General features: G+C 34.6%; 1 protein-coding gene and 1 long non-coding RNA gene across 2 annotated transcripts; one reads left to right on the top strand and one right to left on the bottom strand.

The window, feature by feature from the left end:
* Positions 1-9201: 9201 nt before the first annotated feature.
* Positions 9202-11691, bottom strand: LOC130049250 (cartilage intermediate layer protein 1-like). The gene is made up of 4 exons (XM_056146633.1): positions 11618-11691; positions 10886-11505; positions 10563-10786; positions 9202-9482 (listed from the first exon to the last, which is right to left on the bottom strand). Exons 1-4 carry the CDS (start codon positions 11670-11672, stop codon positions 9251-9253), a joined length of 1131 nt encoding a protein of 376 aa, XP_056002608.1. The 5' UTR covers positions 11673-11691; the 3' UTR covers positions 9202-9250.
* Positions 11692-22706: 11015 nt separating this feature from the next.
* Positions 22707-25944, top strand: LOC130049252 (uncharacterized). The gene is made up of 3 exons (XR_008797738.1): positions 22707-22788; positions 24991-25046; positions 25305-25944. It is a non-coding gene; the product is annotated as an uncharacterized LOC130049252 (long non-coding RNA).
* Positions 25945-26832: the final 888 nt, after the last annotated feature.

Here is a 26832-nt window from a genome sequence, read left to right as displayed (position 1 = left end):
TCTTCAAATCGTGATCCCCGGGGGTAGGGTAAAGCCGCAATAGGGGATCAAAATTAAAGTATCACATGGGATATACACTCGACTAATTACTTCTTCCGGAGTAAAATATAAGCAGTAGCTATTCCAACAATGCAATGTCTCAAGAGTATCGGATCCATTAATTAACTAACACTAAATGAAGGAAGTAAAATGATAATAAACGTGTAATTTACAGTGTAGATACCATCTAGCAATTTTGCATCTCATGTAAAATGTTTTGGTTCATCCTTTCTAAAATGTTACAATCTCATTTTTAGTGCCATTTTACATTTCATTTATGCATGAAATAGCTCAGTGAAAATCTAAATTATACACGCGGAAGGTAAAAACAGGTACCTCTTTTCTTAGTTTGTAACTGACATTATTGCTCCATTGAGAATCTGCTCAGAATGAATATTTTATTTGTTGTAGATACACATCTGGTGATACGGTAGCCAATGACTAACTGATAATATTTATATTTGCTATTCATAATCAACAAAGAATCAAGTAGTGATATAAAGTAGTTACATGTACTTTACAACATGTGTGCAACATTGAAAATAAACTTGAACATCTGTTCATCTCCAGAGAGGGTGTTTCACTTGATTTATGCTTCACGTTGAATAAATAACTATTCTATTGAATGATGTACAACATTTGCTCACGGACATGTCTCTGCGTATTTTGAAATTGCGTTGAAGTCCATGATGGAAATTCTTAACAATATCAAAAGTAAAACAGCACTAAAGATCCCGATCTAACCACAGAAATACAGTTTTTGCTCTGTTGATGAATTACATTCATTTCACTAATAAGATTATAAACATGGTTTTGATTTTAATCATTCTTGAAAAACAATTTGATTTTAGCAAGTTACTGAACGTATAGTGTGTCAATAGAATCTACCTCCAATAAAATATCAAAGTATGCTGCAGCCTTCAAATCGATGTTTAGCTATATATAATATATATTACTAGTAATCGTTTTGATTCATATGTCGATTCGATATATCTAAGTTAACTCAACTTAAAATACATCAATGCAGTAGTAAGTATAATAATAACCATAAAAATGTTCTCATGTATACATATTGTATTAAAATGCTTACACATGCTCTACGTGGCGTTTGTCTCAACTGTTTTAAGTGTCATCTCATTCATAAAGACTAGTCGCAGTAACTCAGTGGTAAAGCGTTCATGTCTTAACTGAGCGGTCGCGAATTCGAGCCCCGCTCGTGCCTCGGTCTCGTCAAACCTAAGACGTAAATATATATACATATTTATGTAGCAACATCAAATTATCACCTGTATGCAAGGTGAATATAACGAACAGTGATTAATCTCATAGCTCCTATAAGCAATACAAAATAGATAGTTGGGCAAACACGGACCCCTGGACACACCAGAGGTGGGATCAAGTGCCTAGGAGGAGGAAGCATCCCCTGTTGACCAGTCACACCCGACGTGAGCCCTATATCCTGATCAGGTAAACGGAATTATCCGTAGTCAAAATCAGTGTGCCAAGAACGGCTTAACAATCGGTATGAAACACGTCAGAGAGCATTTGACCCAATACAAGGTTGTATTGACGAACTAGATCGTTATAACGATCATAGAATTTGCGAAATGCTGACTTCAATCGAGACTGTTGAAACCACTTTACCAACAACTTGTTTGTCAGTAGCTTACCTCGATTTAAAAACTGACTATACGCAGAACAAGCTTTTGCATATCGAATCAGTTGAGATATATAAACACCATATGCAGGTGATAATGGAATATTGCTACATAAATATGGGAAGTTGACGATGGAGAAACTGAAATCTTCCCGTTTTTCATACAGTTGAGTTTTCAGTTTGCCGTTAATATCTACTTTCAATAAAATATCTCAGTATGAAGCAGAAGTGGACGACTCTGTGGTGTCCTTTATTTCGAGCTCACAGGGAGATATCAAATCGACATATGAATGAAAGCTATTATTATTAATAGACAAAACGTCATCGATATATCTAAATGTCGAATTGAAGGCCACAGCGAGATAATTTTTTTTCTCACGTAGAAGTTTTTGAATAACTCTGCTTCAGATGAATATAGAAACAGGTCAGCTTACAAAGGAGCACAGTTCGTGTCCATTGGTATTCCAGCAAAGTGTTGGAAGACCTGATCACCAAAGGCCACGAAGATATTGTGAATGAGGAACTCTAGCATATTTTTTATTTCAATTTCAGAGTACTTGTGCGTGGAATCAGAGTGGTGTTTAACAAAGTAAGTTTTTGAATGACTGATCACTAGATATGAATATTTCCGTTTACCGTTTTTGTTGAAGAAGCAACTGTCTATGATGTCAAAAAGTCTAGTCTTTAATTTATTGTGAGGAGTGGTCGTGTATAGTGTTGGTTGGAAAGTGATAGGTTTTAATGTTATTGTATATAACTTTTATATCTTTTTGCAGATTCGATATTGAAAACCAATGATACGAAGAACAAGCTGTTGTTTATGGAATCAGTTAAAGACCCAACTTTAAGTTAACACCCCAACTTGTTAGCCGTCTGTCAATGAAACATTTAACAATGTATCTCATGTGGGGTGACATCTGCAGAAAACAATAACAGCCAGTACCTACAGCCATTCTTTAGATATTGAGGATGCCCTGTATTCTAGAGTTTTGATAGCATTAACCTGTCCACAACTGCCATTTTCTCGTAATTGAATTGTTTTTTAAAAGACCCCTGAACAACGCAATTTTAATATAATTGTAAGTTTCCCCTCTATATGCATGTATTATAATTAAACAATCAGAAATCAAACAATAATTTGCCCATCAATTTCTAAAACTTATAACTTATTGAAATAATTTATATCTTCAAAATTGATGAGAGTTCTATATTTATAAAAGAAATTATTCATTGAGCCAATGACTGAGAGTAAAAGAGAGAAAGAGGGTAGACTCTGCCATCTAGCCATAAGGATACAACGATTATACAAACACTATGCCCACAGAAACACTGCAGACGGCCCTGAGACCCTTCCTGTGTACATCAAAAATGTACACAGCACCCATATCTCTTGGCCAGGTAAATTCCAGGTAAATAACAATGACCATAGATGAGCTCCACCCACATCCAGTGATTTGTGAAGAAAACGTAAAGTATTATATTTTGGTTTTCAAGAGAATCATATGAAAGAGCTTGTTCTGCGTATGACCAGTTTTTAAATTGAGGCAGGCTGCTGACAAACAAGTTATGTTATGAGGATTTCAATAGTCTCATTTGAAGGCAGCATTTCGCAAATTCTATGGCCATTATCATGATCTAGTTTGTCAATACAATCTATATTAAGGTCAAACGCTGTCTGACGTGTTTCTTATGGATTTTTAGGCCGTTCTTGGGACACTAATGTCGACTACGGATTACCCCGTTTACCTTAACAAGACATGGCTCGTGGTTGGTATGATCGGCCGAAAGGAGATGTGTACTCCTCCTGGGCACCTGCTCTCATCTCTGGTATGTTCAGGGGTTTGTGTTTGCCCAACTCTATATTTTGCATTGCGTATAGGAGTTATGAGATTGATCACTGTTCGTTATCTTCACCTTGCATGCTTAATCACTTGCTCAATTCTGTGTTTTGAATTCGTTACAGGAGTTGTATGAGATTGATCAATATGCGTTGTCTTCACCTTTCATATCGGCATTTAGAAGTGAGAATCACAGCTCATTCGGATATGACTTTAAAAATTAAGGTCCTGTTTCGCGGCAGGTGTTGACATGTTGAAGAAATCTCACGGTTAACGCACTGAGCTTTAAGCATAGGTACTTCACCTACGGATGATGAGTCTGCCAATATACCGAAATAATCTTGGAATTATCAGGTGAATGCAATAATCTCAATTATTGGAAAAAAGACAAATATTTGCAAACGTTAGAATTTTTGTCATTTACAGAGACCCTAGAGAGGAAATATATGAAATGTGTATTCATTACGCTTTAACACATCGAAGGATTGTAGACAATCTTTTGTGAAAATATTCAGTGGTTCATATGTTAAAACGTCTTATGTTAAATTTCAACAAAGACTGTAGTATTTCATAAACGAAATGGAACAAAAAACTATGCAACATCATGCAAAAAATGTATTTCTAGATATGCAAATGAAAATTGTTTTAAATTATTATGATCCATGTTTTGACAAGATCTTTCCGAGTGCTGACCTCGTGATAGTTTTACTGGAAACACTGTGTGCCCATTTACCCACCACCTCTTTGATCTATGCATACATGTATATGATTACTTCTAAGTGTTTTACACATGGTCTTATGCAATAAATTTAGCCTGACAGGCCCTTATTAATTTACATTTGATATATGAACTCGATGTCAAAACTTACCGACGTCATTGTTTTCTTTTTAAGAGTGTATGCAGATGGTACACAAATCAATACCAATATGGATACACTGATTTGACTGCGGATAACTCCGTTTAACTGATCAGGATATGGGGCTCACGGCGGGTGTGACCGGTCAACAGGGGATGCTTACTCCCCCTAGGCACCTGATCCCACTTCTGGTGTGTCCAGGGGTCCGTTTTTGCCCAACTATCTATTTTGTATTGCTTGTAGGAGTTATGAGATTGATCACTGTTCGTTATCTTCACCTTGCATACATTAAGCATAGTAGTTTGGAAACAAAAAAATCAATTATTAGAACGTATGTACCTATAAGAAATGTTTTTTTTTCAGTTTTGAAAGTCTTTGAGTCCAATTGGAGTGTGAATAATTTCCAGCTCGACGAAAAACTAGATACTGTAATTGTCTTGAATTTTCTTCACAACACCATCCTGATAACTTTTCACAATAAACTTGGTGCTGTGCTTCACATGGAATCTTCACTTATTGTGAGTTTGAACCTTGCTTGAGAATGACTTCCATAATTCAAAGGTGTTATATTACTTTTCACAACAACAGATTAATTAAGGTGGGATGTGATATAAAATTTCATTGTTAATACACACTTAGTTTTTAGAATATTTCTCATTTTGCAGAGGACATTTGAATTATGGTTATGAATTGAAATTTTTTGTTGTCAATATTCAGTAATTACTATTTCTTTGATACTCAAATATCATAAAATATTTGAAAAAATACATAAGCTTTGAGGAAGATATTGGATGAAATTCAATTGTCAAACTATCAAACAAAAAATTGATTGTGAATACATATTGAGAAAGAAAATTCAAATTACTCTTGAAATTCACAAAAGATTACTTAATTTTTGGTTAGCATAGAAAAATTACAATTTTCTAAAAGCTACGGAGATGAACGTGTTTGTTCTTGAATGAAATATATATTATAAATCTAACCCTAATCATAAGAATATTTTCAGTGATTTTTATCTCCGAAATGCTAAAACTTTGCATGATAATTTAAGAAATCAGTAGAGTCTTCATACATATTTCTTCAATATCAAAAGCTGAAGAATAGGAACAATAATCAATCTCATAACTTTTATAAAGAGTAAAAAGAATTAAAAGTTGGGCAAGTACGGACCCCCAGGATACACCAGAGGTGGGGTCAGGTGTCTAGGAGAAGTAAGCATACCCTGTCGACGAGTCACCCCCGCAATCCCATATCGCGATCAGATGAATAGAGTAATCCGCATTCAAAATCAGTGTGTAAAGAACGGTCTAACAATTGGCAGGGGACACTTCAGACAGTATTTGACCCTACAACAGGTTGCAATGGCAAACTAGATCTTTATAACGACCATAAGATATGCAAAATGCTGACTTTAAACAAGACTGGTGAAACCCTTGTAACACCAATTTGTTTGTCAGTAGCCAGTACATGAAAGATGAAGATGACGAATAGTGAAAAATCCCATAAGTGCTATAAGCAATACTAAATATATTTGAGCAAACACGGACCCCTAGATATACCAGAGGTGAGATCAGGCACCTAGGAGGAGATAAGCATTCCTTGTCGTCCTGTCACACCCGCCGTGAGTTTCATATCTTGTTCAGGTAAACAGAGTTATCACTGTTAAAACCCCTGTATCATAAACTTGTTTAACAGTTGCCTGCCTCGATTCAAAACTAATCATACGCAGAACAAGCTCTTGCGAAACGAATCAGTTCAGAAATATAACACCATATGCAGGTGATAATTGTAAATTGCTGCATAAATATTATAAGTTGACGATGGAGAAATTGAAATCATCCCCTTTGTCATAAATTTGATTTGTTAGTTTGCCGTTAATATATCTTTTCAATAAAATATCCAAGTATAAAGCAGCAGTGGACGACTCTGTGGTGTATATCGAATTGACATATGAATGAAATTATTATTGTAATTTATTAGACTGCGGATAACTTCGTTTACCTGATCAGGATATGGGACTCAAGGCGGGTGTGACCGGTCAACAGGGGATGCTTACACCTCCCAGGCACCTGATCCCACCTCTGGTGTGTCCAGGGGTCCGTGTTTGCCCAACTATCTATTTTGTATTGCTTGTAGAAGTTATTATTATTGTTGCAATTTTGTCCCGATTTGGCATTTCCATGACTGAAAGTTTATGGACAATAAACGACGAAGATGGGAAGATGTCATGCGAATATAAACAAGCTGTCATTAATCTTTTCCACGTGAAAGATTAAGACAACAAACAGTGACCAATCTTATTAATCCCACAATCAATACAAAATAGTTGGACGAACTCCTATTCTCAAATTCTTAGATATGCTGACATATAGTCGTTACAATCCCTTATTACTTCGGTATGGGGCATATGAATAACGAGGATTTAAAAATGATAAAAGTTCAATGCTGCACTTTAAATGAAATCTATTTTGAGGCAGCATTAAACTTGAAATCATTTAGCTATTGATCTTAATTCTAGAATTGTATTTTGAAAATTTTACAGATATGAGATGTGATGTCATGCTATAATTTCATTCAATTGTATTCTTGTTTTGATCCTCCCCTTACTCTTGTAAAAGGCCTTAGAGTAATCTGTTTCATAAAAGGCGCTATATAAATTTTCTCATAATTATTGTTTTGTTCACATAACAAACTGGAGTGTAACATACAATTGCTACGGTTAAACAATGACCCTTAAGTTGACTACGACCGAGCTAGCATAAATTATCCTCATAGTAATTTCCCTAAATATCACTGACACTTTATCTATGGAAACATCAAGAGACTCTACTTAAAAACAAAAATTCAAAAGCAGCTAATGAACAGTTCTGGGAGCAAATGCATAGTCGAGCTAAAATGCTATAATTTAACAACATATCACCATTCATCAGTAGATTTACAAGGGTTTTCGACACTCCAGTAGTTATAAGTCAGAAGCTGCTCAACGCACTTTTCAAGAGTATATATATATCTAGAGTATATATACAAAAAACTCATTGCTCGGTATAACAGATGCACATTGGTACTGTTTATATACGATGGTATCATTTATGCAGATAAGTAGCATGGAACGTTCAGATAATGGGCGATTTCAAGGTCATACTATTTTCATGTATACTATTGATAAAAATGAAGAGCAAAAATGAAATGTGTACTTATTTGAAAAGCCCTTTAGAAGAATTTTTTATATGTATGCAACTAATCATTTTTATCAAACACGGACAAACATCCCCCAGATTTACAGCTATAAGAACCTGTACGTCGTGACGATCTTTTTCATTTTGAAGGCATATGATACTGATAATTTTCTTAACAGAACTGCGTGGTATACAAGGGAGGGCTGTTTGATATGTAATGTGTATTGTACGATATCTCGACTCAGATAGTGAAATGAACATTACATCCCTTCAAAGTATTCTCCGCGGTTTGAAATACATAATTTTAATATCTGAATCCATTTCTGAAATGTGTTACGGTACGCTGATTTAAGTAGACCTCTGAGGCACTGACGGATGGCTGAGCCAAAGGATTATCGAGACTTGTAACGATAACCAGATGAAAAGGTTTTAAGCTTTGGAGAAAAGAAAAAGTGTGGTAAGATGGTAACCTTCTCCGACTTCAAAAATAGCTTCACAATCTCAGATGTATGTGATGGAGCATTATCATGAAGTAGACGAACATGCCAAAATCCCGACACGGGTCGTCATTTATGATAATATTTCTTAACCCTTTTTAGTATAACATCTCGGAATTACCGAACTGTAACACTTTTGCCCTCCTGCACCGGAATGTGTACGGCTATACCATAACATGAGAAGAATATGCAATAAAGAACCTTCTGTGTGCTCATGGTTCTTTTGCCAATTACAGGCCTTGTACTGTGTTTAGTTAGCCATATTTTGTTTTCAATTTCTCTTACTGATTCAAAATAGTAAACCCGTTTCGTCACCAGTAACAATCTTTGCAAATTGTCTCTGATTGAATTTGGGAAACATTTTGAACAATTACTTAGCAGTTTGTACTCGTACCCTTTTTGGGCATCTGTCAATATATGCAGCATTCACCTGGCAGAAATCTTTGTACTTTCAAAATATGCTTCAAATTGAAATGCACCCGCGATAGCGATATGCCAACAGGTTTGGCAATATCACAAACCATGCCATCACTTTCAATTATTTCCCTAACTTTTGAAACATTTCCCTTGCCTGTTGCAGTCACAGGTCGGCCAGATTTTGTTACATATTTGACAGACTTTGTGCCAGTCAGAAATGTATTTCTCCACCTATGAAGTGTTAGTTAGAAATGTCTTTCTCCACCTACAAAGTGTCTCATAAGATACCCTATCAGGCCCATAAACTTTCCCAAATCAGTAAAAATATGCATTACCGAATGACCGAGTTTTGTGCGAACTTTTATATAAGCTCTAATCTATTCAATATTCTCAAACCGTTTCCCAGCCATTTTTACAATTGTGGTGAACGAATGGCTCTATTGAAATAACTATAAGTTTAAAACTATGTGGAGCTGAATACTCGTGTTTATACCGTTGGAAAGGTATCAAATAGTGCTATGCAAGAGCATCATCATCCAAAACATCGTGCAAAGCGTTATCGCGCTGTGGTGCATTACACATTACATATCGAACAACCCTCGTAGCACCATATCATATTTGAAAACAATAAACATGAAACACCTTTCATAACCATTTTACTGATAAAAATGGTCTACCCAAATCTAAAATGCCCTCTTGTAATGAAAAGAAATTCAACGGCAATTGTGAACATGTATTTCTTTTTAAGGAGTGCATTTCTATAAATGTATCACTGACAGAGATAGGCCAAAGCTATGCCGACTCCAGGATTCATTTCGTATGCGCTCTCAAATGCATTCTTCCCAGTATAACAACTGAAGCGAGCAACATCCTGTGGTTCTTTGACGTTTTTATAGATTCCAACATTTGGGCCATAGTTGCTGTTAGATGTCAATGTTCCCCAAAATGTAGTGTCTGTCGTGTTTAAAATCCCTTTCTGTGAAAGCTCATTTGACATAGACCTACAAAATAGCTTATTCAATTTGTTAAACATCATAATGTTAATACATATGTGAACAACCATATGATATAGAATATATTGCGGTTATACTTACTTGGTGGTAATACAAACACTCAAAATTGTTTCCCTTCAGCGGTCATATGAATGGAAATTGATTGACTAATTGTATATTGTTTTACTTCCCTCTCGATAATTTTTTACGCATATAAAAACGTCACCATTGCCAGTGAAGGGCTGAAAATTTTACACCTATAATCAGTGCTTTCGGCTTTTGAGCAGCAAGGGATCTTTATCGAGTCATACCTGCTGTGACATGGGACCGCGATTTTTGCGGTTTGATCCGAGGGTCAGACCCATTTAATCGCCTCTTACGACAAACAAGGGATACTGAGAACCTGTTCTAACACGGATCCCGCAGGAATGAATGGAAAAGAGATATATTAATTAACAAAACGTCGTCGATACAACAAACTATCTATATAATTTCCCTCTCATGCTGTACTTGTATGACACAAGGCGTCATTTAAGTTATTACTGTTATTAGTATCATTATCATCATTATTATATGTAAAAGTTCATGAACAAATGTTACGTGGTGATAATTAAAACTGATAAATAGATAAATTAACGAGCGAATTTTTAAGACGAAATGTAATTTATAAGAAATAAAATGATGTTAGTTTCACCATTGTGACATGCATATTGTGTTTATGTTTCTCTACTTAATATATATACATGATCCGCGTTTGATCAATGTTTAAATCGAGGCAAGCTACTGGTGATTTAAAATCTAATCACACGCAAAACAAGCTTTTGTGCATAGAAACAGGTGAAAAACATTTACACCATATAAGGTGATAATGGAATATTGCGACATAAATATATGAAGTTGGCGAAAATATACTGAACGCCGTTTAATTTATTGCCATGTTTGAATTAATTACAAATGTTAAAACAGTTTAAGTATATAAATGATGAATACGAGAGAGAGAGAGAGAGAGAGAGAGAGAGAGAGAGAGAGAGAGAGAGAGAGAGAGAGAGAGAGAGAGAGAGAGAGAGTATTAAATACTAGGTATTTTACGTGAGATTGCAGGAAGATCCAGATGGCAAAGCAATGGATGCATTCAGAAATGTTGGTATGTCATCATTGAGGTCATTAACTGCAGGACATCGGAATTCTACGCAAGCAGCTTTAGCGGTTCCCGAGTTGATACCTTCCTTTGGTGATGCGATTGCAGTTCCATACCAAAATCCACTTACTGCATTCACACTTTCAGCAACAATACTTGTGGAGAAAATACCAGTCTAAATATACAAATGGTAATGGTATTATGATGTACATCTTAGCGTACAAATATGCCCCTTTACCACAATAATGTAATGAGAATTACACAAAAAAGTTACCTGTATTTGGATTTTGATAAAACAAGCCTCTTTAGCACCAAATGATGGGTACCAGGATGTATTGGGGTCATACTCCTCCGCTTCTGGATTTTCCTCCAACTTGTCCGGCTCTCCAAAGAAATGGTACTTGAAGTGAAAATAATCTGGGGAAGAATTTTCACAGAATTGCTTCTCGATTTCTGAATTTGCATATACTGGACCCGGTAGACCAAATAGTGAACCAAAATTCTGAACATTTTGCACCTTTATCCCTCTTTGTTTATGCAAAATACTATATTGCATGGCAATGTGAAGATGCTGTTTGTCTTTAGAAGCAGCAAGAGCATTTTCTCTGTCTGTCTCTACTAAGAGCAGAGCGTTTTCATAACAAAGTGTCATAACGCATGCGTTTCCATTCTCATCGGTTTTCACCTTGCTATAGCCAATATAACTGTTTTCTCTCTCCGTCAGAGCATAAACAGGTATATCAGATGCTGGTCTATTCAGAGATGGGTTTGAATAAACTCGTACGTTTAGGAAGCAAAGGTAACGCGTGTCTCCTCCAACAACTGGGTCACTTGACAGTTCGGGCAAGGATATTAGAACATTGCCATCCAGGGTGAAATTGTGGTGTCCTAGGACTATAAAAACAAATTATATAATTGATGCACCAACACATTGACGTTTTCATGACAAAAATGAATTAAAACCTGATTATAACATGACAAGCATCAACCTCTTATTATCAGTTACCTTCCTTTGCGCTGAACATCACTGCAACGATGGAAAAATATGCGTGGTACTGCATGCTTTACTAATGATTCTTTGAGAGGCAATTTTCCTGATGGATCGTTTATAACAACGTAATTTTATGGTCTGAGAAGCAACATATATAGAAATGTTAAATGCTACATCTGAACATGTTCGTATAAACTTTCTGAAATTGACGCCGAGTGCATCTATAATCTCAATAGCCAAATATTTAAACAATGAATGTTTTGTCGTTATGAAAAGTGATGTAATGGTAGCCATCAATTCCATAAGTTAAATTGCGTACGTAGTAATATAAAATCGAACCCTAGCTTTGCTGTTATGATGTGAGAGTCCCAACCAAAAGGCTACTACAAACAGCTAGCTTGCTACAGAAAATTAGAAGTGCAAATAATCACAAATATATATATGTAATAAAAAGATTGTTCTTTCCACTCATGGTGGTTGTGTGGATTACCTCCTAACGTTAGCTTGTGTATGCATGTTTGCACATTTCTTTTAATCAATGATAAGATAAGGGACATTTTATCAGAATAATTTCTCTCATTCTCTAAATATGTCTGAAACGACATTACTTCCAACATGGGTTAAATACTTCAACTTTCCATCTTTCTCGACTTTTCTATATTAAAATGTCAGTGAAAAGGTGAAAATAAGTAATGCTGATCAATTCTAAAAAAAAAAAAATGAAAAAAGTAACAATAGGGCAGATACGGACCCCTGGACATACCTGAAAGGTGGGACCAGGTGCCTAGGAGGAGTAAACATCCCCTGATGATCAACACATCTACCGAGAGCCCTGTATCTTGACCAGGTAAACGGAATAATCCGCAGGCAAAAATCAGTGTGCAAAGAATGGAATATGCCGACATTAATTCTTCATTAGCATTTAAAGTAGCATTTTCAATGCAATTAGGTTTACACCTGAAAGTATTAAATACAAAGCAGCATGCGCATTTTACATTGTTATTTCAAATTTCAGACATTTCGGTTGAGCATCACTGAAGAGACATAGATTGTCGAAATGTGCATCTAGTGCATCAAAATTGGTACCATATAAGTTTTACATTATGACCCCTGTGTCGAGATCTCTGCTGGTGGACTGTTAGTCCCCGGGGGCCTCTACAGTCCAGTAGCTAAATACTTCGTTACTAGCTTGAAAATACGGATGTATATTTAATTGCTGTTATAGAATTTAGAAATTAATTTCAAAATTAAGGATTATTTCCCTCACACATAGCTCTTATCTTTGAGCGAATTTGACTCCACTTTTTTGGCACACGGGTTTTGCCTATAATAGCTCTAAAACGTCATTGTTATTTCGGATTTCAAACATTCCGGTTGAGCATCACTGAAGAGACATACTTTGTTGAAATGCGCATCTGGTGCATCAAAATTGGTACCGTATAAGTTTTACATTTTTACACTTGGTTTAAAATTCTAAATTTGATCTTGTATCATAGTTAACAAGGAAATGGAAGATAAGTAAGGTGAAAAACATTGTACTCTACTAAATCACCACTCATCAATTTTGGGAGAATTATCAGCGACGATTTCTTGTCGATACATGTATTCTAATTTTGCATCTTTTTATAGTTTCCAATGACAAGTTGAAGGAGAGGGTGGGTGGGTGGCGGCGATGAATGCAATTGAATATCAAATTTAATGTTTTGAAAAGTAATATTCGTTCAATCAACGTGCATGGAATACAGCTGCACTTGCATTGCATTTACTGAGATTTTCCTAATCTATTCATATTACATGAACCACATGCTTTCATTTTGTTTTTAATTCCAGGTGTCTGTATGCTAATTTTAATTGTAAAACAATATCAGACTTATCATAAATGCAGGCACACCTACAGTTTCATAAAATAGAACATTCTTAAAATGTTGTCAATAAAGTGGAAGACACTTAACCTTATTGTATATAATTTTTAATTAAAGATTGAATGCAAATTGTGGAAACACATCACACAATGCATAAATGTAAGCATGATGATAGAGTGTTGATGCTCATACTTTGAAACACTCCTTTAACTTCCATTTTGAGGGAGAATAACTATAGAAATGAAGCCTATTGTCTAAAGAATTATTTTCCCTATAGAAAAGGTTGTGCATGAAATAAAAGAAGTATTTTTGCTCATAAAAGGGTTAATGTTTTTTGAAATTCGCAAAAAGTCATTGTTTGTATTGCGAACGTGACGACAGTACTTTATGCTACAGTATGAGATATTCAAGACCTCTAATACCTCGAGTACGAATGAATCGATATGTGCACATCCTAAAGCACTTTACCAGGCGAGAATAATTGCATTTGTAGGTTTTTATTGACTAAAGTATCACGTAAAATTTGGGTAGACGACTGTTATACAAATGGCATATGTATATATGGCTTTGCAAACCTCTTACATGCCAATTTTTTGTCACTTGAAAGATGATTTAAAGTTATTTTGGATGTGTAAAATGGCTCTATGTTTACAAGTGCCTCAATAATCGATGTTAGACGTCCTGTATTTTGCTCTGATCAGGAGTCTAAAGTCTACTTAGTTTAAAGTAGAGGACGCTGTTATATAGTACTGATAAATCATCCCATAAGATTTTTGTTTTTCTTATCTGATTTGAACCTTTAGCCGTCAACATGCACAGAATTACATAGAGTAAGAAATATACATGATGCAATATGAAAAATTATTAGACATAGGTACGCGATTTCATAAAAAAAGTGAAAACAGAGTATTTGAGCGCCTGTCCCTTACAAGTTGACTATCTTAACATTTTCTCTGCTGTACCGTTCGATTCTACCGGTGGTGCCTAAAAAGGGACTACGCAAAACGGAATGACATTATATATATGATCTATCTATCATCTTTTTCTAAATGTTTTCTACTTTTAGATTATATAAAAATATATTATGTAAATAAAACCATGAAAGTATAAAAAAAGAATTGAATGTGAAAGATGTCTTTGTCTAGATATGACACAACGTTTTGTCGTAAGGCCATTTTCTCCCTCGATATAAATTTAAAAAAAAACAATAACGAATGCAATATTTGTTTTAAGTATTGTTTAAAAAGTATATGTTCTCTGTTTTTAGTATATATAAAAACTATTTTAATGCCCGAGAAAGGTATAAGAAAATAAAAAAATTTCGTGTTCTTACGAATTAAATTTTCAGTGTTTAATCAAATCGACGTTTTACCTATATTCATATATAGAAACTAGGAAAAGTAGATATAGCCCGTAAAAGTAGGGATACTTTCCTTTTTTGATGGACCCTTATTTGTGTAATAATTATCGGTAGTTCTTATATTACGACAACATGAATTAGGAACGTGCTGTACAGTTTTCTTTAAAATCAACAACAAAATGTCGATTAAACCGATCGATAGTGCGTCGTACAATAAAGTAGTGAAAACTATGAGTACTGCCCTCTATTGTAAAATCAAATGTTTCTGATGCCTAAAACAATATACAGATGTGTATGAAATAATTAGCGAAGTATTTTCTGCTTTTAACCAATATTGATATGATCATAACGATTACACAAACTACATAAAACACATATTAAGCATGTTGTCGAAATGCGCATCTGGTTCATAAAAATTGGTACCGTCATCTCTATTTCGACCCATAAACCATGCAGTCTAAACTTCACAGAAATGTTGAATATGATATTATTATCATAAAAAAAAATGTTTACCCACAACGATATATAGAAAAATGACCCACAACGCAAAATCTCTATTTTAGAACAGTTCGTCTAAGTCCCTCGCTTTCAACATGTATCTATTAATGTCAAATGGAATGTCCCACAGTACGGTTTAGTGATACACGCAATGCATTGTGGGAGGACGATGGCGGGGATAAGCATGGGAAAAAAACCGTAAGTATTTTGTTCTTATTAAGCAGCAAGTAGTAGAGCGATTGAATATAACGCATATTTATGATAATTAGACAGGGGACTGTCGGACTTGTTTGATCTTAAACACAATTTAAAAAAATGGCGGACGCCTCAGACTGAAGCGTAAAAGAACTTGTCAACCTCAACAAAAGCACATGTACATGCACAGATTCGGAATGCAAGTGGCATACATGAGGTATTAGTCCACGAGTTGTGAAAACTTAAGCGGTTATATTACTTTTTTAGTTTGCATGCATGTTTATCTCTGACGAAAGAAAAGATGGAGATCACAGAAGCGATATTACTGCATTCAATATTTTCGCGGCAATTTTTTTCGACCTCTTAGCTTTTCACATATATATTCAGTAAACAAATAAGAATAGAACAAATACGATTTTTTGCTCATTGATCTATGACTTTTGCACACATGACTTCTCCGCTGGGGATAGATTCATGCAGAGACATATTTATACATGTCTGACTTTATATTCTTCATTAAAAAAAAATTAAGTTCTGTGAACACTTGTCAATCAAGAGAATTACAGTTTGGTATGGAATGCTAGAAAATGACTGAAATTTAGCTAATAGTCCATGTGTATACCTTGTCTTGGGCCAGTGGCCATCGTCAAATTAACCTTAGGGCTTTGCTGCTCACTGAATATATCCGTGCGATAAGGAATAGTATTGACATGGAAATCTTTAGTATACAGAAAAAAGTACATGAATGTATATGTTAAATTTATTCATTATTTGATCAGTCTTCACGAAAAATGACCGCGTTCTGTATCGCACCGCACAGCGGTAATTGCTGATTCATAGCATTGTCCAATTAAAATAAACTTCATCAATTGCAGTTATCTCTGATTTTATGCAATTTCTATAGTTTTTAGAATTAATAAATCGTTTAGATTTGATGTTGGTAGAGAAGGCTAGTTTGGCTACTTCCTAAGGTGCACTCGGGCTGTTTTCATGTTTGTGAAAAATACGTGAATTTGTAGTCTTGTTTGTGGGCGAAGAGAGAGAAAATACCGTTTACGGTGTTGTTTTTCCGGTATCGACGGAAAGGATGTCTTAGGGTAGATATGAATGCGAGTAATAACCATAGCTCCAGTAAATTAATTGTACAATTTTACAATGCATTTCATAATGTATGTGATAAACATATGAAAATTTAGGGTGCTAGTAAATTTCACTGTGGGCCAGTAAATTCAGACAGTTCACTGGTCCGACTGGCCAGCAGGTTTTAAATGTTTTCGTGAAGACTGTTTGATAGAATTAATTATAACAATATATGCATGGAAATCTTGTAAAGAATAAAAGCATTAACTGTTAAATCAAAAGTTACTCGTACACAGATTTTATGCTAAACAGAAAGTGCCGACCCTCCTAGGAAAGGTTAAGTAATTATGCATTAATCTATTATGTTTTGCGATCTTTCTTTATATTATGAATATGTGTACGTCATTGAAATTTTCTTTCCATTTAGTCGATAATTTATATTATTATACTTTCATGTAAAATACTCGAACCTAATTGGTCGAGAAGCATTTGAAAAAAACATATTGCTACCCTCTGAGAGCAAAAAACACGCGACCCAGGGTGATAGTATCTAGCAACGGGTAATAGTACTTGACAACGGGTGATATTATAAAAAATTATCACATGCGTCAAATTTATGCACGTACGGGTCGCCGTAGATTGCTAGACGACGTCGTTTGAGCGTTTGTAATAAACGTGAGTACCCGCATCGAAATACGAAATATCGCATGACAGTGATTGATCAAATGTCAACAGACGTAAGTTTTTTGCTTTCCAGTTTACATAACATTCAGTATAATAAAACAAATATTGCATGTATTTGAGGGTAACATTGAAATTTTCAGCCCTCGAGAAACCATTGTCAACCTCGGCTACGCCTCGGTTGACAATGGTTTTCTCGGGGTGAAAATTTCCAATGTTACCCTCAAATACATGCAATATTTATATAAGGGTCATTTTTTTTTCTCGAGACATGGCGACACAATAGTTTATGGTACCAGTAATTTGTCTCCAATCCTTTCGATTTATTTAATGAAATATGTTCAAAACAAAACAGATATTGAAAAACAACTTTTCATACAAACAGGGTTTTCTAAAACCTTTGACCGTGATCATAATAAAAAAAAATATATGAAAACTTTTTTTACGTTTATAAATAACTGAAATTGAATACATATACATTAATATTTCACACATTACATGACAAGACTCTTGTGTACACACATTGCTGTAAAGATCGCTGTATTTATAGAGGTCTTTATCCTTTCGACGGCCAGAGCTTGTGAAGAATGTTGGACACAAGGAGGGTGGTCAGGGGACAAAATAATGATAAAAATATAAATCACTGTGTACATGGTGTAAATAAATACTTCACATCAATAAAATGTATGTATGTTGAATTTGCTACAGAATAGAGGTGAGGATCAATCCTACAGTGCCTAAAGGTCACGGCGCAGGGGTCAGGCTCCAAAAAGTATGCACGAAAGACTTCTATTTTTTTTTTTTGCTTTCATTGTGCAATTTTTCTCTCCTTTCTTTTTTTCTTTGTCACCTACTGAGTTTTTTCTTCCATTTGACACCTAGGTTATGTACCTGCCTATTAAGCAGGACCTATAACAGCAAAAGTTTGAAGGGTATGGAAATCGGGAAAAATGTTCTCACGAAACCCCTATGCCTGCCGCGTATCTGAGGATCTAGAAGATTAGACAGAGCAGGGCTTTTTAATTTTGACACTGATGGAATACAACTTTCTCTTATCAAATATGTTATAAAATCCTTCCCTGGGGCCCAATGCAAGGGGTCAGAATCTCTATTTTTGGTCATTACAAATGTTTATGCTATGGCCGTGGAAAGGATATGCTGTTTGTTTGATAATTAAATACATAAAATAAGACAGTATGTCAGTTATAACGCTATGAATTTGCTCACAATAAGCAGGCTTATGATAAAAAATTATTTTCTGTGTAAAATGTAGGTATAAAAGCCCTGAAGGTAACAAAGACTTCATATGTATACTGTGTGTGTATTGGGATTATTGCCATACAGGGTTTGACATTAACTTTTTTGAGCACTAGACCAATCGGGCTACTTCAAATGATGTTTGCTACACCTGACCTTACATCCACTAGCCCCGATCAACTTTCCAGAAAAAAACCTGATATATTCTCCATATCTAAATACTTAATTTAAATGACCAACGTTAAGTTTGAACTAAAATGCATTTAATTGTCTAAAAAAATCTTTAGTCTCGTCATTCAATTTGATGCGTTTACTTTCAAACATATTTTTAGTTTCTAAATTCTTACCAGCACGGAAATACTTTAATCCATTTAGAATAAAATGACCTCAATATTTTTTACAAATTTCTATTTCATAAGCCCTGCTTTGTTTCTTCCCAACATTTTTCTTTTTATTCCTCTTTCTTGGGACATCTTTTGCTTTCCTTGAGGACGAGAATTCGTATTTGAATATAGACGTTTCAATTTGATAAACACTTTCTTATATTCAATTCAAATGAACCGTTTTGTTTCTTTTAATGAAAATGAATTCAATAATTATATTTAAGCAAAACATTACTTTGCACACACTAGCATTGTGTACATGTCGTAAAACATCACTTCCGACCGCGATTTATTAGAACTAAAAAAAGAGATTATGTCATCATGTGGTTCAAAATTGTTCGCAAACTCTTTACAGTTATTTTTTTAAAGAATAAAATATCTAATGATTTAAAGTGAAGTTTCTTAAATTTGTTTATATTTTCAACACGATCAGTCGGACTAGTAAATCGACATTTTACCCTACCGAACCTATCATTTAGTAGACTCGGTCGGTCGGACGTACCTTAGTGTCAAACCCTGCCATACATGATGTCATCGCCTCGGGGTAAAATTAAGTCCCTCCCCTCACCTGAGAAAACTGTAGGGTTAAAAATCTCGGGTCTATAAAATTGGTGGACCATGGGGACACTAATTCTAAAATAGTAGTGGCCTATAATGATTTTTAATAGCCCGTATAAAAACTCACAATTTTGAAATTCTTGGCAAAATCTCTTAATATCAATTATCTAAACCCTTTCAATATAACAAATAATATGTATACTATAATAATGACTTTATAAGATTTAATTCTTGAAAAAAAATTAGTTTCATGAATTGATATACTGTTATAACAATCTGACTAAATGTTGAACAATGGAATATAAATCCAAATGTCAGAAATGAAATAATAAAAGTGTATTTAGGCCATCATTAAAATATCTTTATTTCCCCTAACCTGACTCTAATTTTTTAAGTTGGGTAGGTAGGTAGGTACATACATTTTGTTGACAGATATTTTAAAACATATTCTGCAATTTAAAATTGACACCTTTATAAATAAGAAAAGTACAAAAATTGTACGAAAGAATAGAATTCTGAATATCATACAAATGAAATTTCAAAACAAAATTTAAAGGCAATTAGATTAACAACTATTATTCAGTTGAATTTATGAAAAGTCTCACAACAGTGTAATTTATTGAATCCGGCTATTCACAGAAAGACACGATTGTCATATACCAAACAAGTGGTCATCCAGTTATAGTTTTCATACCTATTGTTAGCATCCAGTGCTTTCAGAAGCAATGTACTTCAAGTAACTTGTGTGGCACAGTAGTTTTAGAGCGTTTCGTTTTGAGTCAGAAAGTAAGGACTTAATCCTTAAGTCGCAGGTTCAAATCCCAATGCGGGACGTGAAGACAGGTCCTTCAATTGGGACTGCACAAACTTACATACACTGTGACAGTGTATGCCGGCATGAAAAATATTCCTCACTGCTCAATGTTTATAAGTGCCGAGTACAACTCTAGCTGTACTGTCAACCAGTTTAAAAGATTTCCAAAACTATTTGGAAAGAGTGCATGTATATAAAAAATATTATATTGAATCACACAATATCTAAAAATGATAAAAATGCCATGTCGGACGTTATGGTCACAAAGTTTATCCCTTGTATAAATGGACTGAAGAAACAATTACATTCCATAAGGCATCAGGATGAAATATATAAAGAACTCCTATGATCCAATATAGTCAACTAAGGAACATTGATGAACTGATTATTAGAACAAAACTCAAATCAAATGAAATGCATTGCAATTGATTTGTATGAATACAAGGTGGGTCCTTCTTAAGGTAGGCTTTACCATGCTTACTACGTACCTTGTTTCTTTCTAAATACTTTTGTAAATATCATCGAAACACTCTAAATTATTCATGGTATATTTTATTTGCGAAATTTTTCATGAGTATAGGATTCTAATGAGGAACAGACATAAGGTTGAAAATTAAAGTTGTCGATGTTTAAAACCACAATCTAACCCTAGTGACCACATGTGGGTGCCATTTTGTTTCCATCAAACGCTTCAAAATTGCAGTAGAAACAAAATCAACCATTATAATAGAATTTGATGAAATTGGATTCTATAAAATTAACAATTAATTATAATTAAATAAAATATTTAAATAAATTTGCTTTAAAAAAATTCTCAATCGGCCCGATTTAAATGGGTCGGTCGTGTTAGGGGAAACAGAGGTACTTTTTATTTTGGTCTTAAATATATACTGGAATTTCCATGTCTCTTTTGTTACAACTCCGGCTTTTATGAGTTCAAAAATACACAAAATGGTGTCATTTTGTCAATACAAGATCCAAGCGTACACAAATTAATCTTGAAAAAATGGTCAGTCGTTAATATATATATTGCACTATAAGAAAAATATTATGAGAACAAGATTCTTAGAACAGCTAGCACTTTAATAGAGCTGGGTATCATGACTGAAAAATCATATTGTGATATATTGCAATATTAAATTTTGTTTTGCAATATATCACAGTATTGAATTCATACTATGTTTGCTTTATTATTCTTTTATTTCGTTGAATATGAAAACACAAACGCAAAAAAATTGTGTGTTCTCGAGTTAATATCAACATTGCCTGGCCGCATGGTCCCGTCGCATGCGGTTAGCTGAGTCTGTTATGTCACAAGAATATTTATAATCTCATTGAATAGTCACATACAGCTTTAACTTAAAGTAGTTTCATGTAGCAACTTCTTTCCAAAGGCTCAAGTGAGTTTTTCTGATCAATATTTGTTCATTGTCTGTTGTCGCCTTTGTTGTTGGCACAAACTTTTCACATTTTCATCTTCTTCTCCAGAACCACTGGGCCAATTTCACCCAAACTGGACATAGTGTATGCTTGGGTGAAGGGATTCAAAAATCTTCTCATGAACCTCTGGGCCAGAAAAGATGAAACTTAAGTGACAATTTCCTGACATAGTGTAGATTTGAATTTGTTCAAATCGTGACCCCCGGGGCAAGGGTGTGGCCACAATAGGTAATCAAATTTGTATACGCCCGTCTATGACAGGACGTATTATGGTATGGCGATCATGTCCGTCCGTCTGTCTGTCTGTTATATTTTTCGTGTCCGGCTCATAACTTTAATACTATGAGGCCTGGGATCATCAAACTTATGCACCTTGGGTTGAAGATGTGTTCGGTTTAGAAGTTTGGTTACTGTGACCTTCAATTAAAAAGATATGGCCAAATATGGCAAAACCCTGTCTGGCTCATATCTGAAAAACTATCTGGCTTAGAATCATCAAACTTGGACAGATAATGCATCTTTAGTAGAAGGTGTGTCGTGTCTTATATTAAGGTCAATGTAACCTTTAAGTAAGATGATATTAACCCTGTCATAACTGGAAAACTATTTGGTCTAGAATCATCAAACTTGGACAGAAAATGCATCTCAGATAGAAGGTGTGCCCCACCATACATCTAGGACACTGTGACCTTTGATTAAAATGATATTACCAAATATGGAAATATGGAAAAACCTTGTCCGGTTCATAACTGGAAACTTATTTGGCCTAGAAACATCAAACTTGGACAGATAATGCATCATAAGCAGAAGGTGTGTCACTGTGACCTTTAATTAAGGTGGTATAATATATGAAATAATATATTTAAAGGAGGTAGTCCCTGCAAATGTAAGAGTAATGCATCATATAATTTGACATGACATTTTATTTCAGTTCTTTATTTTCATTAACTTTTTGTTATATTTGTCAATTTCAAAGGGCCTATCCCGATTCCCAAGACACAGAAAATAAGCACTGGTGCACATCCAGTACAAGAAAATGATGCTAGACTATCCTACCAGTAAGTTGCTTATTTAATATTCTTCCAATATCTTTTTTTACTTCTCTCTTTCAAAAGTCATCCATTTGGAGGTTCATATACATGTACCTGTAGTTTGAAATGGGGGTTAGTAGCATTGAACTTAAAATGAAAAATATTCTGATTTAAATTATGCTACAAGTCTAAAATTTGACATATTGACTTGAAAATGATCACTCTTTCAGTCTATGTATCATTTGGAATTAATTGTTTTTAAAAACCTGGCTAAGCTGATAGTTTGCAGGTCACCACTCTGGTTTTAATGTGTCAGGGGGCTTGTGCCATACCCCTGTACTCAGGTTAAAGTTTTACTCAAAAACAGTAAATTTTAAGTGCAACATTAAAATATGATTTTCTCATGTAGTGTATAATAAAGAAATACATATTTATCTAAAAATACTTCAGTATAACATCATAATATTAAATGTATTAGTGAGCAGTAACTTTTTGTCAATTGTCTTTCAGTAGAGCTGTCATTATACCCACCGCAAACGAAGTTTTGGTGGTGGGTATATAGGAATCACTCTGTCCGTCCGTCTGTCTGTGCAGATTCGTGTCCGGCCTGTAACTTCTTTGTTCTTTGACATAGGCATACCATATTTGGCACATGGGTGTATCATCATAAGACGATGTGTCAGGTACCATCTTGACCTCTATATTACCTTGACCTTTGATCCGAAGGTTAAAACCATAGGGTTTTTCAATGGATTCGTGTCCGGACTGTAACTTCTTAGTTCTTTGACATAGGCATATCATATTTGGCACATGGGTGTATCACCATGCGACAATGTGTCTAGTACCTTCATGACCTCTGTGTGACCTTGACTTTTTACCTAAAAGTCAAAATTATAAAAAAATTACCATAAATTCGTATCCGAGGCATAACTTTTTTGTTATTTGGTATAGGCATACCATATTTGGCACATGGATGTATTACCATGAGACAGTGTGTCCAGTACATTCATGAACTCTATATGACCTTGACTTTTGACTTCAAGATCAACATAGGTTTATACCATAGATTCGTGTCTGCACCACCATTTTTTCTTTTGATGAAGACTTTTCATTTTTGGTGTATGGTTAAGTCTCCATTAGACAAAGTCATTCGGTCAGCATACAAATATGTGGGTGGCGGGGGTATCCCTTGTGAGTTTCACTCACAGTTACTATCTTGTTCATGGATTTGATCTAGATGCATCATCAATTTGAAATGTTTTGATACAATATCAATACATTTTCTGAAAATCAATACAATACATATATTATATAATTTAACTAAAACTGTGTAAAATCAGCATCAGGTTTAAAGAATATGGTCAAATTTGCAGAAGGATTAAGTTACTCTCGCAGCTGCATTATTCTGGATAGCATATCCAAATGCAAATGTCAGTTGTTAAGGCTACCTTATGCTTTCACAATAATTCTGTACTGATGTAATTTCTACAACAGGGTTGTGATTTATTTTTAAAAAAAAGACTATTAATTTTGTTTTCTTTATATATGCATTTGTGGTCTCTCTCTGCTATATAAACATTCAAAGAGTGAAAAACTTCATTTTTATATGAAGTTTTCCAAAGTTCATAGGTCATTACGTAACCTAATCACACGGAACATTAATATCTACAATATGTACATTGACCAGCGTAGTTAGTGCATTTCGTCTCATGTAAAGTACATACATGGAAAACAATGATTATTTTATTAAATCAAATCTTTCTTTTTTTTTTTTTTAAATACATATATATTTTTTAATCCAGTTCTCTGGTGATTTTATGATGTTTTATGTCAGCTAGTTGCTTAGAATATGCCTTGTAGCTAGTCTCTCAACTTTTCTTGTTTTTTCCTTTAGGCCTTTAATCTTCATCCTTAACTCTGAATGTTATACGGTATTTGTTTTCTTCATCTACATTTTCTCACATTAAAAATGCAAATTTGCGGTGGGAAACATCACTGCATATATGCCACGAACATTTCGGTAAACACGTCCACCGACGAGAGCATCAAGACTGTCTTGACAAAGAAAACAGTCGACAGTGTCAACATCATGATGAATATGCTACTTTTGTTTATTGATATATCAATATTGAATTCCTCTTCAGTGAAAGAAAGGTTTGTGTAGTGTAAATACGTATTGTATTATATATGAAAGGAATATCTCCTTTGAAAATGTTTCTTTTTTTAAAGAAACCAACCTGTAAACAGGAAAAGAAAAGTTGCTTTGAATGCAGAAATAGATCAAGGTATGAATGAAATTGTTTCTGATTAAATTGAGAGATTTATCCAAGGGGATAAACTTTATGTGAGGGAAGTTTCAAGGCAATTACAACTTTCAATTTATCCCATTGCACATGCTTTTAAATAAAAGTATTCTAAGAGGTTATAAACAATTCTCCTCACATTGTGCTTGTGCACATATTTTTGAAGCTGTAGTAAAACCCTGTTTTAACTTACAAATGTAGCATTTTATTCACTGAACTCCATTTATATTTGATTCACAGATTCTTGTGAGGAAGACAAGGATTATGTCCCAACTGATGAAGAATCGTCGAGAGAACCATCAAACACCACATTTCCATCAAAGAGAAAAAGATGGACAGTGGATGAGGAGAATGTCCTTAGATTTGAATTTAATAAGAACTTCAAAGATAAAATCATACCAAGTAATACAGAAGCACTGAAAGTAAAACACAAATATAAATTTCTTGCTGATAGAAATATTCATCAGATAAAGAGTAAAGTGCAACATATGCTGAGACGTAAATGAGTTAACAAAGTTAGGACTTCTGTCATGCAGTCAAACATGATGCTGTGTTAACATCTTGAAACTAGAACAGTAACTCCTGAATAAAATACCTTGGACTCATTTTTTGATCACCTGAGTTGACTTAGAGGTAGATAAACAAGAGAATGACTCATGTTTTAGAATGAAGATTGAATGTTTGTATGCATTATACCTGTATACACTCACTGCTTCCTGTCTGCATCATATGTCCCTGAAGTGTGACCTCATGGTTGGGGTTTTTAGTCATTTTAAAATCATAATGTCATCATTAAGATGTTATAATTTCTGATACAATACTTTATTATACCCCCCGCAACAAGTTGTGTGTGTGTGGGGGGGGGGGGGGGTATACTGGAATCGGGTTGTCCGTCTGTCTGTCCGTCCGTCCGTCTGTAGACGCAATGGTTTCCGGGCTCTAAAGCATTATCCTTTCCACCTACCGTCACCATATCATACATATGGACTACCCATGGGATGAAGATGTTCCCTACCAATTTTGGGATCAAAAGGTCAAAGGTCAAGCACACTGGACATCGAAGTAGCAATATGGTTTCCGGGCTCTAAAGCGTTATCCTTTCCACCTACAGTTACCATATCATACATATGGACTACCCATGGGATGAAGATGTTCCCTATGGATTTTGGGGTCAAAAGGTCAAAGGTCACGCACACTGGACATTGAAGTAGCAATATGGTTTCCAGGCTCTAAAGCGTTATCCTTTCCACCTACAGTCACCATATCATATATATGGACTACCCATGGGATGAAGATGTCTCCTATGGATTTTGGGGTCAAAAGGTCAAAGGTCATGCGCACTGGACATCGAAGTAGTAATATGGTTCGGTTTGTCATGCCATTTGTTTTTTACACTCAGAAAATAGGTAGTTTATACCTATTACCAACACCCTTTGGGGGATTGTGGTAAGCGGGAGGTATTCTTAGTGAGTATTGCTCACAGTACCTCTTGTTTGTTGCTGTTTTTGTTTAAGGTTAAGTGAACATGATTGAAATATTATGTGAGTACACACCCTATGATAACTACATTGTATCTGTATCTTTTGTCCCTAGGGTGCAGTTTGAATTGCATTAGTGTAAAGATATAAAGTTGTGTTTTTTTTTAAACTGCTATGAGTATTGCATCTATTGCATATATTTTAAATGTCAATTACAAATGCATTTTAGAAATACTTATAGTTTAAGAAGACAGTCATGTTACATATCTAATGGGTAGGTTATTAAAAAG

Source organism: Ostrea edulis, chromosome 8 (genome assembly GCF_947568905.1).
Source record: "Ostrea edulis chromosome 8, xbOstEdul1.1, whole genome shotgun sequence".
Lineage (NCBI taxonomy): Eukaryota > Metazoa > Mollusca > Bivalvia > Ostreida > Ostreidae > Ostrea > Ostrea edulis.
Note: the sequence above shows the minus strand (reverse complement) of the source record. Positions and strands in the feature narration are given on the sequence as shown.